This window comes from Carcharhinus amblyrhynchos, chromosome 1 (genome assembly GCF_965287045.1).
Source record: "Carcharhinus amblyrhynchos chromosome 1, sCarAmb.v2.hapA, whole genome shotgun sequence".
NCBI classification, from domain to species: Eukaryota; Metazoa; Chordata; class Chondrichthyes; order Carcharhiniformes; family Carcharhinidae; genus Carcharhinus; species Carcharhinus amblyrhynchos.
This window is the reverse complement of record NC_137324.1, coordinates 36,342,866-36,358,674: the sequence shown is the minus strand read 5'-3', so window position 1 is coordinate 36,358,674 and position 15,809 is coordinate 36,342,866. Positions and strand designations below refer to the sequence as shown.

Genomic DNA, 15,809 nt, shown 5'->3' with positions numbered 1-15,809 from the left:
GAAAATTGCTGGTAGAGGGCAGCCAATTAGCGACTCCATACCTCCACCTTTCCTGGTCAATGGTCATGGCTGATAATGGATCATGCGGTTAGCTTTTCTATGCCACCAAGGCAATGGTCTCTTGATAGAGTTTCAAGGGCAGTGGAGACAAGTGGAAAAGTGCTGGCATCGGGCTCCTTTCACGTGGCTCTCGTCATCCTGGACAAAGCGCAAGTTCTTCAAAAACATTCATGTATGAACTGGAGAACACCTATCTTTTGTCCTCCGGAATGTACATTACCTGGAAAGGGAGAGTTGGATGGAAAGTCATGTCTAGACAGAGACCAGTTGAAGGTTTTGCTTTTGCTTGTTGTCTTTAGGATGGAGGAAAATCTGTAAAAGGCATGCTCACTTTTGTATCACTTCAGTTTGTTGACATAACCACAGAGGCATCGATTGATACTGGCTGCAGGCAACGTTGCTTTGATGATAGCTAACATCCAGATGGGAGATAGGTCCCACCACGGTTGGCACAGAGCCAGGAGGAGCAAAAACCTGAGCAACAAGAGACAACAGAGCCTCAAGAAGTTTAAGATTCTGGTGAAAAGGATTGATATATATTTAAGTAGTTAGAATCATAGGATCCCTGCAGTGCAGAAGGAGGCCACTCAGCCCATGAATCTGCACTGACTCTCTGGCAGTCTCTTATCAGGCCCCATTACTCCATGTATTTACCCTGCTAATCCCCTTAATCTCCAAATTCTGGGACACTAAGGGGCAATTTAATATGGCCAATCAATGTAGCCTGTACATCTTTGGATTGTGGGAGGAAACTGGAGCATCCAGAGGAAACCCACGCAGACACAGGGAGCATGCAAATTCGACATAGTCACCCGAGGCCAGAATTGAACCTGGGTCCCTGGCTCTGTGAGGTAGCAGTGCTACCACTGTGCTGCTGTGCCACCCTGAGTTGCACAGTTGCTTTAAGAACCAGTTATATGATTTGATGGTGGCATCATTCGGTGTTGCACATGCAGCTGTTTTACTTTCAGTTTGTACTTTGTACAGGAAAGAGCTCCTAGGATAAGTCTGTTATAGTTAATGTGAATCTACGTGTGCAAACCACATCTTTTCTTTTTGTTTAAAACCCACAACCCTGATCATAGTTCGGACATTACAAGGGCATGTTGCACTGGGAAGCTTTGACCTGACCATGATAATGATAATAGGCAGTCTTTTTATCAAAAGTTGAATGAAAGACAATCTCCTCCGGTTGTTAGGGGATTTTCACAGTAACTTTGTTGCGGTGTTAACATTGTGACACTCATAAATAAAGAGTGATTTTTTTTTAGAACATGGTGCAAGGTGGCAAGATAATACTAAAACCACACTCTCACCCTCCATGAACCCCTCCACTCTTATACTTCTTTCTCCTATGGTAACTTTCTCAATGGCCATCTTTTCAGTTTGGTTTGCAGTCACTATCCCTCACCTCTGCTCTGGTTCACAGATTCACGTCATGTTATAATTTAAATTTTGTTGGGTTCATGACAAGGACAAAAGACCTCCCTTCATTTTAGTTAAAAATGCTTAATCCTTATATTTCTCACATAGCTCAGATCCCCTAATGGCTTAGCTGGCAAGTGTGGCGTCCAGTAAGTTGCTAAAACATAAGCTTCAGGAATGTGTCGGGTTTGATCCCCAGTCAGTGTTAAATTCAATGATTGGTGATGGCTGAAGGGTTGACATTGCCCTCAACACGCTGAGTGAGGAATGGAAAAAAACATCAGTGTTTTCACTTGTGATTGCGATCCATTAACAATGTTGGAATGAAAGTGTGTGTGAGGACATTAGTCAAGGGGGGGACTCGTGCCCGACAATGATATTCCTAATATTGGTCAGTTTTCATTTTTCACATTCCCACGTGGGGAATGGTGCTTTAGCAGGATGTGGAAAGTGGCTACATCTGTTGAACCTTCCGCCAGCATGGCAAAGGAGATTTTATTGTCCATATATCTGATGTGTGATAGAACAGGAGCCCGAAAGGGGATAGAAATTAATGAGAAACTGAAAAAAAGTGAAATTTTTGTGATCAATCATTATATTTTTCAAAGACATTTTCTGTAATTTGGACTATTTAACTGTGATTTCCAGTTTTACAAAAATCACAACACTCTAAAGTAAAACAGACTTACAATGAACAACAGCGCATGTGTTTCCTACTGTCTACTGTTTGTTTGTACAGCATCTGATCAAGTTCATAATCAGCAAAGACAGACTTCACTAAAGCAGTGCTGCTTCTGAATAGTTACACAGATTTCGTCCCATAGGCAGCAAACCAAATTCAGATTGTTTTTGCATGCTGATACTAATGTCATCAAAATATTGGGGCAGAAGTGAGTAGTATGTTTGTGGATGCTCCGTTTTTATTGGCAGTAATCTTTTCAAAGTAAAAATACAGAGTCTGACATTAGTGCTTGGCTCAGGTTGCGAATAATTCTATAATGTTGAAAGTTTAAATATTTTTTCAAACTTTTTTAAAACTTTTGACTGTTAAAGTACCTCATAAAAATTGTCACTCGAAGTTTAACTAGAGGAATGAATTTTAACAGGGAATAATGCTCCATCTTGGCACAGAGGATTACTCTTCAGGAATGGGGTGAGCTATAGTAAGAGTCCAAAAATGCAAATGCTGCATGAAAGCATAAAAGAAACTATTGTTGAAATCGAGAGATCATTGTCCAGTCTTTGCTCCAACAACAAAGCATCAACTTACATTCGGGTAGCATCTTTAATAAAGCATCCCAAGGTACTTCAGAGGAGCGTCATAAAATAAACTATGACGCTGAGTCATTTCAAGTGGTATTAGGTCAAAAACTTGGTCAAAGTGGTGGGTTTTGTGGTTAATCTTAATGAAGGAAAGTGAGGTAGAGAGACGAAGAGGTGGAGGGAGAGAATCCTAGCGTTTAGCGTCTAGCAACCGAATGCTCAGCTACCAGTGGTGAAGTGACTAAAATGAATGGGTCTTTTTCAAGATGCAGCAAGAAGTTTGCCACAGGGATCAGTGCTGTGACCTCAGCTGTTTACAACTTATATAAATGACTTGGATGAAGGGATGGTGGCCAGATTTGCTGATGACACAAAGATAGATAGGAAAATAAGTAGTGAAGAGGTCATAAGGAGGCTACAAAATGATATATATACTTTAAGTAGTCTGGCAACTGGAGTTTGATATGGGAAAATGTAAAATTATCCATTTTGACAGGAAGAATTTAAGAAAACATATTATCTAAATATTGGGAGACTGCAAAGCTCTGATGTGTAGAGGAATCTGGTTGTCGTAGTGAGTGAATCATAAAAGGCTAGTGTGCAGTCAGAGCAAGTAACTGTGAAAGCTAATAGAACATTATTAGCTGGTTAGCTCAGTTGGTCCCTTTATCATTTGCTTGTCATCCCTGTGTCCAGGTTGCTGGGAGCCAAAGAGCCTGGGGCTGATGATGGTGTGAGCTTTGTAAATCTTTTCCTTGCCCCTTCTGATATTTTAAATCATTTTTGGACTGAAGTTCTGCCTGCTCCATGCAGACCCTCTTATATTTTGGTTTCAGCACCCCAATAAATCCTGTGTCATTAGGTGTCCTCCATCTGATTCCGCTCTGGCAGCCACCATTCACATTAGATTGCCAGGCTCTAAACCTTTAAAATGGGATAATATCTTGGTACTTTGTTCAAAGGTTTAGAATCATGATTGTCAAATACCTGAGATTAACAATATACTAGTAGAATTAGAACATAGAACAGTACAGCACAGGAACAGACCCTTCGGCCCACAATGTTCTCTGGAACTTGAGCATACAACATTCCAATGGTTGTTTATCCATGGTAATAATGGTATTTATTAATAATTGTGAAGCTGGAACAAAAATCCAGTATCTTTACCAATTAATCTGGCCTGGTCCCATTCTGAAATTCCTGTCCGAAATATGGTGAAGCAACAGGCTTCTGTTTTAGCCATTTCAAACCTCTTTGCAAGGGTAGTAACAATTGATTAATATCGTTGAAGTATAAATATTTCCTTTAAGTCAGGAATTCATTCTTCTCTGTTCACTAAACTTGGAAAGTGACTTCTCCAAATCCAGTTAGCCTATAGAATAAACACCAAAACCGGCCAGGCACATTCAGACACCATCTGCTTGATCACAACTATTAATAATTAAAAACAAGATATACTATAGTTCCATTGTAACGGCACTATTGTGTGTCTGAGTAATGGTAATGATTGGAGTTCTATCATTATTGCAACAGTACTAAATGCCACTATTAACCACCAGCCATTTTTGCCCCATTTTGAAATTAAAATGGCTCCGAGTGGAAGTTGCAGACTTTCCTCTGTCAGCAATTGTAGAGCTGCACCTGACTGCCCATTTGATGCCCACAGCTCACTGATCAAGTTCAAATGATGCCCAATTTGGTGCCACTTTTAGAGTGAAGTTGAAATTTCCTATTCCCATGTATTGTCAAAATTTGGGATGCTAACTTCCCATTTCTACTCAAGTGGCCAAATCAAATTAAACCTCGATGGAAAGAACTAAATTTACATCTTATGACTACTTCTTTCTTGCTCACCGATGTAAAGCATCAATTTTGAAGCTCTATTCAGCCTGTCATTAGTTGAATAGAATGGTGTGTTGAGGGGAAACTAAGTGAGAGGGGTATTATTTGTACAAGACTATGGGGACAAGTTTGTGTTAGGCAATGGTGGAAAATGGGCAATATCAATTTGGCCATCCCCTGCAATGGACTGACTGTAATCTACAGTGCCCAACTCACCTGTTATGCACCATTGCCCAAGAGGAATTTCTGCCTTCCTATCATTACAATGCACACAGCTACATTTTTCTTTTTATTTGATAAATACATGCCAAAGCAAGGCACAATATTGTAGGTGGCAGTAAAAATTGGAAGTTATGTATTTTCCTCTGTTAGATAATACTACAGAGGCCTCAGGTTTGAATTTGGCGTGAAAATTGCACAAGTGTGGAGACCATGCTAAAGGAATGTACGCAATGTCTTTGTGGACATTAGACATAATTGCTAAGACCCAGACTTATTGTACAGTGGCTTCCATGCTGGCCATTCTTTTAAGCGATTTGTGATTAGAATTGGCATTACAAGCAGCCGGGGAATTAGAAGTATTCAATTAATTTCCAAGAATGAGAGACTTGCTTCTTTAAACAGAATGTATTCTCTCAGGCTATGTTATTATAAAAACATTGGAAGACAGCCTGACTTCACCAATTAAAAAATAACAAACTGCCTCAATGCCATTAAAATAATTCTTGGATTCTTTGTTGCTCTCTATTTTCAGACTGTGCTTGGTGGTACCTTTTCAACATGTTACTGATCCTCCTGAGTGCTGTACTGGTATTTCAGAGGCAGATATCATTCAAGTATCACTTACACAAGCCATTATCTTGACTGACTTGCTTCTGATATGTGCTTTACTGTCAACTATATTTTCTAATTTAACTAATTTATTTTAGTAATTGATGGCTGATTTAACGATCCTCTGGGCTTATAAAGTACCTAGTTTCCTTGTGAGCATTATTTCCATAGATCTTTTGTCTCCATGTATACTGCATCTCAGAGAATGCCCAACTTTGTTCAGTTTGCAATCTCTTTTCATGAAAACTGATAACAGAATTTCAGAACAAAATGAAAGTAGATATCCTAGTAGTACAGTAAGAATGTTTTTTCTTCACTTTTCACTCTCTCTGAGATATATATGAATAAAATCAGAAGATAAATAATTCCATTGTAATTCATGAATCCACAGTGATCCTAAATTCTTCCCCCTCCTATTGTAATATATAATTGGGTAATTAGCCATAGTCCACAAATGACCATAGGCATCTCCCTCCATTTGAGAGAGAGAGAGAGAGACAGTTGGTCATCTATAGCTTGAGGAGCACCATTCCATTAGCATGGGTCAAGGGGAATTGGAGGATTCCATGAACTACCACTACTGGAATGGGTACTAAGCTATACAGCTATACATAACCTATGGGTACTATTGCTATAATTCTGTATCTCACTCTAGCCAATTGAACTAACCAACACCAATTCATAATTAAAACAAAATACCATGGATGCTAAAATCTGAAATAAAAGCAGAAAAAGCTGGAAAATCTTAGCAGGCCCAGCAGCATCTATAGAGAGAGAAACAAAGTTAACATTTGAAGTCCGCCTGACTCTTCTACAGAACTGGTGAGTGTTAGAAAATAATGAATCATGTATTCAGAGAAGGAGATGGAAAACATGGGTCAGGCTCCAACTTAGACTGTGAATTTTTTCCTCCATTTTGATCCCTTTTTTTGTTTCCTTGGTTTGTCCCAATTCAAACCCTTTTCCTCCCTTTCCAGTCACCTGACCCGCATGTGGCCATCTGTCATTTGTTTTCAGTTTTGTCTTCACTGAGCATTGACCTTTGTTCCCTTATTAATATATTTTATTTTACCTTTATGCTACTGTTAACACCTTCTTTCGTCCTTAATGCCTCCATTAATGCCCCATTTGCATTGTGTCCATGACATCCTTGTCAATCTGTTCTTAGCTCCAACCTATTCCTGACCTTCTATTCTGCTCCACCTCCTCCATCCACTGCTCCAACTATCATTCATTACATTTCTGTCCTTCTACAGTTATGTAGAAGAGTCACATGGACTTGAAACATCAACCCTGTTCCTCTCTCCACAAATGCTGCCTGGCCTGCTGAGTCTATTCAGCATTTTCAGTTTTTTTCCCAACATATAATTGTTTGTTGAACAAATCTGAGGATTTTTTTTTGCCATGACTATCCAGTTATCATACTGATAACTGATACTATCCAGTTATCATCCAGTTATCACACTCTTGGTGTGAGGGAACATAAATCCTTTTAACACTCCAAACATTAGCTTTCACTAGTTTGATCACTTTCCACCTTGATGTATCCCACAGTTGAATTAAACGTAATAGCTGGAATTCTCTGGCTTTTTTAGCCAACGGGATTCTCTGGTCCCTCCAGCAGTGCACCCCCGTCTGAAGGTTTTGCCTCCGAGTGTGGTGACATTAATTATTTGAATTATTATTGTCACGTGTTGGGATATAATGAAAAGTATTGTTTCTTGCATGCTTTACAGACAAAATATACTGTTCATAGAGTCCAGAGGGGACAAGGAAAGGAGAGAGTGCAGAATGTAATGTTATAGTCATAGCTAGGGTGTAGTGAAAGATCAACTTAATTTAAGGTAGGTCCATTCAAAAGTCTGATGGTAGCAGGGAAGAAGCTGTTCTTGGAGGCGGTTGGTATGTGAGCTCAGACTTTTGTATCTTTTTCCTGATGGAAGAAGGTTGAAGAAAGAATATCCGGGGTGCTTGGGGTCCTTGATTATGTTGGCTGCTTTGCTGAGGCAGTTGGAAGTGTAGATGGAGTCAGTGAATGGGAGGCTGGTTTGGCTCCCATCACTGGGATGGGGGGACAGGGCTCCATTCACTACCCTTTGTAGTTTCATGCAATCTTGGTCAGAGCAGGAAATGGGAAATCCATTGACAAGCAAATAGCATGCCACCTTCCGCTGCTGGGAAATACGCGGCTGGGAGGCCAGAAAATCTCGTCCAATATTTTTGAGTTAATGTTTTCTATAGCCTTAATGGTCTTGTATACTTCCATATAACCATCTCTCAGGCATCTCCTTTCCAATCTGAAAAGCCAGGGCTTTGCTCATCTTTCATCATACTCAGACCCCTAACACTAGGGGTCAGCCTTGTGACTTTCTCCTGCAAATCCTCCAGTAATGGATAGAAATCATAGAAATCATAGAAACCCTACAGTGCAGAAGGAGGTAATTCGGCCCGTTGAGTTTGCATCGACCATAATCCCAACCAGGCCCTACCCCCATATCCCTACATATTTTACCCACTAATCCCTCTAACCTACACAACTCAGGACAATAAGGGGCAATTTTAGCATAGCTAATCAACCTAACCTGTGCATCTTTGGACTTTGGATTTATAGGGCCATAGGAACAGGCAAAGACCGTTAGCTGCTCGTGCCTGTTCTGCTGTTCGCTGTGATTATGACTGATTTCTACCTTGGCTATTTTCTTTGATGTAACTTTGAACTCCTACGCAACAGAAATTTATCTCCATCCTGAACATTTCAATTAATCCCGCATCCACAGATTTTTGTGGGAACAGCTTCAAGTCTTCATTACTCTTGGTGTGAAAAAGTGATTCTCGATATCAGTCGTCTCTCTAACAATGCTTCCCTAAATAGTATGTATCTGTTCCCTTTAGAATCTTAAAGGCAGAAAATCAAATCGTCACTCAAACATGTAAACTCAGGGGAATACAAGCAAGCTGTTTCCAACCTGCCCTCTCATCATTACCCTATTAGCCATGATATCATTCTGGTGAATGTTGGTATCATTCTAGTGAATGTGTGCTGTACTCTTTTCAAGTCTAATCTATCTTTCCTGAGGCTCTACACCTAAAACTGAACACAGTTATCTTTTTGCAGTCTAAGGCTCTGAACAGCTGAAGCATCAGTCCTCACTTTGGTAGTGAATACCCACCTGAGCTGAAGAGCAAGATTTCACTAGCCTTATTCATTACCTCTTTCACCTTAGTGAACCAAGTTGGATACTAAACATTTCAAGGTGCAATCTAATCCAAGTACCAGAAAAAATTAATGTTTACATTCCCTGACTTGTGTCCTACTGCTTTGGCTTGATAATTCAGCATTCCATTGCATGTTAGGCCACATTTAGGCTTGATCTCTTTAACTTTCACCCCTAGCTAATTCAACACCTTCATGGATTATAAATGCTACCTATTTCTACATCGGAAATAGGAGCAGAAGCAGGCCTTTCTGCCCCAGAGCCTGCTCTGGCATTCAGCTAGATTGTGGCAGAATTTCTACCTCAAAACCATTTTCCTGCATTATCCCCATGTCCCTTGGTATCTTTAATATTTAGAAATCAATTAATCAATGTCTTGAATACACTCAATGACTGAGCCCTCCACAGTAGATAATTCCAAAAATTCATCGCCCTTTGAGTGAAGAAATTCCTCCTAATCTCAGTCCTAAATGACTTATATCTTAAAAAGTTTATAGTTTATTTATTAGTGTCACAAGTAGGCTTACATTCACACTGCAAGTAAGTTACTGTGAAAATCCTCTAGTGGCCACATTCAGACACCTGTTTGGGTACACTGAGGGAAAATTTAGCATGGCCATGGTACCTAATCAGCATGTCTTTCATACTGTGTGAGGAAACCGGAGCATCCAGAGGAAACCCATGCAAACATGGGGAGAACATGTAGACTCCATACTGACAGTGACCCAAGTCGGGAGTTGAACCTTGGTCCCTGGAGCTGTGAGGCAACAGTGCTAACCACTGTGCTGCACTTGGTTGGTATGTGTCCTCAGACTTTTGTATCTTTTTCCCAATGGAAGAGAGTATGACCGGGGTGCATGTGGCCGTTGATTATGCTGGCTGCTTTTCTGTGGCACCAGGAAGTGTAGACAGTATCAGTGGATGGGAGGCTGGTTTGAGTAAAGAATGGGCTTCATTCACCACCATTTGTCATTCATACCAAATATCCTTAGCCTCCTGAGAAAGCAGAGGTGTTGGTGGGCTTTCTTAGCTATAGAGTCGGCATGGGGGGACCAGGACAGATTGTTGGTGATCTGGACACCTAAACACTTGAAGCTCTCGACTATTTCTACTTCATTTCTACTTCATCATAGTGGCATGTGCTCCACTATGCTTCCTGAAGTTCATTCATTCATTTTGTTGACATCGAGGGAGAGATTATTGTTGCCGCACCAGTTCACCAGATTCTTGATCTCTTTCCTGTTCTTTATTTTATCATTGTTTGAGATCCGACCCACTGCAGTGGTGCCATCAGCAAACTTGAAAATTGAGTTGGAGGGGAATTTGGCCACACAATCGTAGGTGTATAAGGAGTATAGTAGGGAGCTAAGAACACAGCCTTGTGGGGCACCAGTGTTGAGGATAATCATGGAGGAGGTGTTGCCTATCCTCACTGATTGTGGTCTGTGGGTTAGGAAGTGAAGGAACAAGTCACAGACAGAGGAGCCAAGCCCCAGACCATGAAGTTTGGAGGTGAGTGGAAATAATGGTGGTGAAGGCTGAGCTATAGTCAATCATAGATATCTTTATTATCTAGGTATTCCAGGGTTAAGTGTAGGGTCAGGGAGTTGGCATCTGCTATGGACCTGGTAGGCAAACTAGAGTAGATTCAGGCAATCTGGGAAGCTGGAATTGATTTGTGCTGTGACTAACATTTTGAAGCACGATGAATGTCAGAGCTACCGGACGATAATCATTAAGACACGCTGCCTGACTTTTCTTTGGTATCGGTGGTGAACCCGGGTCTCTGGAGCTGTGAGGCAGCAGTGCCACCAGATGGACTGGATTTTCCGACTTCCGCAGCTGGATTCTCTGGTACCGCTGCAGTGAATGAATATTTGGCTGAGCACCAAATTCACCATTCTTGCTGGCAGCTGTGGTAGGGCATGAACGGCTACAGAATCCTAGCCCAAATTTCATTTGCTGCGTTCTTGCCCATTCACATAGTCTGTCCAAATCCCCTTGAAGTGTCTTTGTATCCTCCTCATAGCTTACATTCCTATCTAGTTGCATCTGATCAGCAAACCTGGAAATATTACATTTACACCCTTATCAAAATTGATATAGGCTGCGCTGTGCCTGGACAGAATGTCCGAATGGAGTGGGCCAAGAAAATCGTGGATGAGTGGTTTAACCCATTTTGAAATTTTGTTGGTCTCCTCCCACCCATACTTCCCACCAAAAATTAGATCAGCATATTTAAATGCTCATTTAAGTCCGTTCAAGGCCGGATCTTCCCTGCTCTCAGATGTTCTGTCGGGCGCAGTTGGAGCCCAGCAAGAATAGCCAGTGGTCTCTACAAATGGAGACTAGGCATGATGGTCACATCAGGGGAGTCAGAGACCATTTAAGCGCCTGGGGTCGAGCTATGACTGGGCATTTTCCATTTGGCAGTGCCAAATCAGCGCATGGTGGGCACTGCCAGGGTGCCAGGGCAGTGCCAAAGCATCTGGGACAAGAGGGACTGAGGCATGTGGGGGAGGTTGTTATGAATATAGTGAGGAGTCATGTGTGGGACCCACTGGGAGTGCCCCAGTACCCTGTTGATAGCAATCTTTGTTGGGATGGGTAAACATTCCTTTAGAGGGGAGGGGAGTATTCTCCAACTTACCGTTCTCAAGCAGCGAGTCATTGGGTGCTCAGCACTTACCTCCTCACTAGCTGGAGTGCCCAAAATGAGCTTTTGTTGAGCATGTCTGTTTCGCCTTGAATCTGGATGGGCAAACAAGGTGGTAAAGGTAAAAGTGCCAGTCAGGTTGGCCATGCAGCCCATTAAGTTAATTTAAATGCATGTAAATGTACATGTAAATGGCCATCGTGTTGGTTTTGGGCGCAGTCCCGATCGCGGCCATTTTCAGGCCTTGGTAAAAGGGGGAACTAGCGTGGAAGCGGGCGCGGATCGCACTATTCACCTTATGCCTGACTTGTTGGTATGCACCTGAGTTTTTACACCCGAAAACGAAGAAGTGTTGGGAAAATTGCTGCCATATCTGGCATGAATCATTCTGGTTTTCTTGCATGAAATGATGCATTCCAGAACTAGTGGTTAACACTTGATAAAAGCAAATTACTGCGGTTGATGGAATGGCCTCCTATACACGGCAGGGATTCTATAATTCTACAGAATTTTGGAGGATGACCACCATTCAGGAATTGATATTTTACCAGCACACCTGCCTGAGGCTTGCAGAAGGGAATTCTCCAACCAAAAGATTCGACAAAGGGTCACCTGGACTTGAAACATCAGCTCTTTTCTCTCCTTACAGATTTTGCCAGTCCCACTGAGATTTTCCAGCATTTTATCTTTTGGTTTCAGATTCCAGCATCTTCAGTAATTCACTTTTACAAAGGGAGCTCTCCATTAGCCTCAGGCGGGAGTTTACGAGCCTTGCCGCAGTGAGGTCATAAAATCCTGACCCCTGTCTCTACAGCCACCTCTTTATACAAAGAGTCTTCCGGTTTTCTTTTGGTGTCTTTATAAGACTTTTTCTTTAATATAATATTTCTCACTCATGTACTGAACTTGTCCTTTGTTAATAGCACAACTCCACCTCCTTTCCTTTTTTGCCAAACATGTCGGATATCCTAATCATTCAGTGTCCAAACTTGGTCACCCTGTTTCCACATGGCAATGAGATCATATCTGTTTCCTTCCATTTGTACCATCAATTCATCTACTTTCTTGTGCATGCTGTGTGCTTTTGGATAGATTGCCTTTAATTTTTCATTTTTATTATTTCTGCAACCGTCGCTGCTTCTCTGCTGTTGCATTCTTAAGTCCCTTCCTGCTACACTCAATTTCCTCTTGCCCTCTCCTCGCTCTTTAAATTATCATATTTTCCTTCCCTTGATCCTTTGCCCCCACTATTTATTTTGAAACACTTCCTATCACCTTTGTTAACTTTGCAACTAGTTAACACTTGTGTTAAATTCTATTTGTCTGCTCACATATTCTATCTTGACTCATTCTATAATTCTTCGCTGCCTCAATGGCTCCATTACTAAGTAAATTAGAAATGAAACAAGAAGTCCCACTGAGATCTGAATAAACAGTTGTTTAAAAATGGCTTTGATGCTTGAAAGAAAATCTTCAAAGTGTGGAGTCCTCTGACAGTCACATTTTATAAGATCAAGTGTACAATGAAAGATAAAAAGACTGAGAAAAATATATTGATCTCACTCAAATAGTCTAATATGTTAAAAAATCATTTACATTTTAGAAATAGATAGGATGATTTGATGATAAGATATTCTAAACATTAGATACTTATCTTAATCTCAAATCATAGCAGGTTATTTGGTATCCAGATATGAGGCATAAATATGGCAGGAAATTATCAGTGTTGTTCTAATTAGTAATACTCCCATGTCAGATGGTTTCTGTGTTACTTAAATATGGTCATTAACTCATTTAAGGGGGAGGATCAGGATTTCTATCCTACAGTTTATCTTACAGTTAAAATTCAGAAATCATTTAACTTAGTTGCAGATCATTTAGATGGGGGTTAGGGTGGGTGGCAAACCTTCCTAACATTTACAGTGTGAGGCCTTGGAGAGTTGGGGGAGGGGTGGGATTTTTCTTCTAACATTTCTATTGGGAAACTGAGCAGTTGCTTCTTCTACATGCAATTTCCATTGGCTTCAGACTGGTGTTCAATGAGCAACTGATCTGATTGTGTCATTTTTCATTCGGATGAGTTGTACTACAGGCAGTCTATAACTCCTGCACACCCGTGTCAGCCTGCTGTCCAGAAGTGGCACTGAGGTAGGAACACAATGTTTGGGAGTAGGAGATCACTGTTAGGGACTGAAGGAATGGCACTTTGCAGTGAAAGAGAGTTTTGTGACCCTTGAGAACAGGGTAAGGGAAGATGCCTAGGGTCCAGGAGGCCTAAACTTTTATTATGGAGACCATAAAGAGAGTATTGTCTACACATTGAAGATACCATCCGTTGCACTGTGTGGCATCACTGAAGTGCTAAATGTTAAAGATAAAGTTAAAAGTTAAAGTTTATTTATTAGTCACAAGTAAGGCTTACATTAACATGCAATGAAGTTGCTGTAAAATTCCCCTAGTCACCACACTCCGGGTCAATGCAGCTAACCAGCACGTCTTTCAGATTTCAAACAGATCCGGCAACTCTGGCTGTGGACCATCAGCAGTAGTGGAATTGTATACTACCACAATGTAATCTCATGGCTTGGTGTATCCCTTGTTCTACTATTACCATGAAGCCAAGGGAATTAGTCCTGACTCAATGGAAAAAGCACAAATTAACGAATGTGCAAAATTTTTAAAATAAAATTCTCGGACACTAAATAATGAAAGAAAAACTGAGAAGTTTAACTTCTGATACATAATGCAGAGTTTAAATATATTTTTGGCATAACAATAACAGAAATAATCCAGCTTTAACATGGCTCAGAGGGTGGAAGAGAGCTCTGAACTTTATTTGCAAACGAGGGTTATATTAGACCTCAGAAAACCTGCACCCATATCCCACTTTTCTATTTGTACTAACTTTTTTTTTATTCATTCGTGGGACATGGGTCCCATTGGCTGGCCAGCATTTATTGCCCATCCCAAGTTGCTCTTGGAGGGCGGTTGAGAGTCAACCACACTGCTGTGGCTCTGGAGTCACATATATGACAGGTCGGATAAGGGCGGCAGATTTCTTTCCCTAAAGGACATTAGTGAACTAGTTGAGTTTTCTGACAATCAACAATGGTTTTATGGTCATCAGTAGATTCTTAAAACTGGTTGTGTCTTTTGCAGGTGAACATGTTTGTTGAGGGATTTCACGATGCCATTGTTCTGTATGCAAAAGCACTTCAAGAAGTCCTGAAGCGAGGATATAGTAAAACCAACGGATCAAAAATTGTACAAAAGATGTGGAATACGACCTTCGAAGGTAAAGAAATAACTAATTATAAGGACTTTGTTCTCAACATACCATTGCATTCTGTTTAGAAAAAAACAAAATATTTCTGGATATAAACTTTATTAAAAATCACTTCATAATCTGATAAGGTGAAATATGAAAGTTAATGCAAATGTACAAAGAGTGAATTCTGATAGAAATCAGAGAAGCAAAACAGGTTGAATTTAGATCAGCAATAATGAGCTTTGATGTAATTTCTGAATGGAAATTATATCAGGCAATTCAAATATCTTTCACTAGTGATTTCAAAGATTGCCATTCTGCTGTGTGCATTCATAGAACATAGAACACTACGGCACAAACAGGCCTTTGGCCCACAAGTTGCACCGATCACATCTATACCTACCAAGCGATAGAACTATCTGTAACTTCCAATGCCATTAGATCCCATGTACGCATCCAGAAGTCTTTTAAAAGACCCCAGCGAGTTCGCCTCTACCACCATCGACGGCAGCCGATTCCACTCACTCACCACCCTCTGAGTGAAAAACTTTCCCCTAACATCTCTTCTGTACTTGCTTCCCAGCACCTTAAACCTGTGTCCTCTCGTAGCGACTATTTCAGCTCTGGGAAATAGCCTCCGAGAATCCACCCTATCTGTTCCTCTCAATCTTTTATAAATTTCTATCACCTCTCGCCTCTCAAGCTTCATCTCTCCAGGGAGAAGAGACCTAGCTCCATCAACCTATCTTCATAAGGCATGCCTCCCAATCCAGGCAATATCCTTGTAAATCTCCTCTGCACCCTCTCAATAGCTTCCACATCCTTCCTGTAGTGAGGCGACCAGAACGGCGCACAGTACTCCAAGTGGGGTCTGACAAGGGTCCTATAAAGTTGCAGCATTACCTCCCGACTCCTAAACTCAATCCCTCTATTAATGAAGGTCAGTACACCATACGCCATATTCCTGGTGCTAATTCAGATCTTCCCAGGCTTGGGCACTAAAGGTGTGCAAATAATATTGAAAATGACTAAAAAGTTAATTGCACAAATAATAGAGAGAATTTTATCGACTCCCACAAAGTGGGATCATAAGGGAAGGGATCGTTAAAATCAGAGGGCATTAAAATCAGCATGGGGGGGAAGCAATAATGGATAATGATTGACTTGCCTCCCCTGCCCCCCCCCCAGGAATCTTACCAATGGCAGGATTGGCTTCTGACAGGCTTCCCACCACAAGTAGGCAGGAAAC

The 15,809-nt window shown here is 41.1% G+C and overlaps 1 protein-coding gene across 2 annotated transcripts in view; it reads left to right on the top strand.

The window, feature by feature from the left end:
- npr3 (natriuretic peptide receptor 3) overlaps positions 1 to 15,809 on the top strand; it is an 83,478-nt gene that overhangs the window by 47,145 nt on the left and 20,524 nt on the right. For both annotated transcript variants that reach the window (XM_080208846.1, XM_080208808.1), the window contains exon 4: positions 14,452 to 14,587. In XM_080208846.1, coding sequence (XP_080064972.1) covers positions 14,452 to 14,587 — 136 coding nt within the window. The remainder of the gene's footprint in view (positions 1 to 14,451; positions 14,588 to 15,809) is intronic.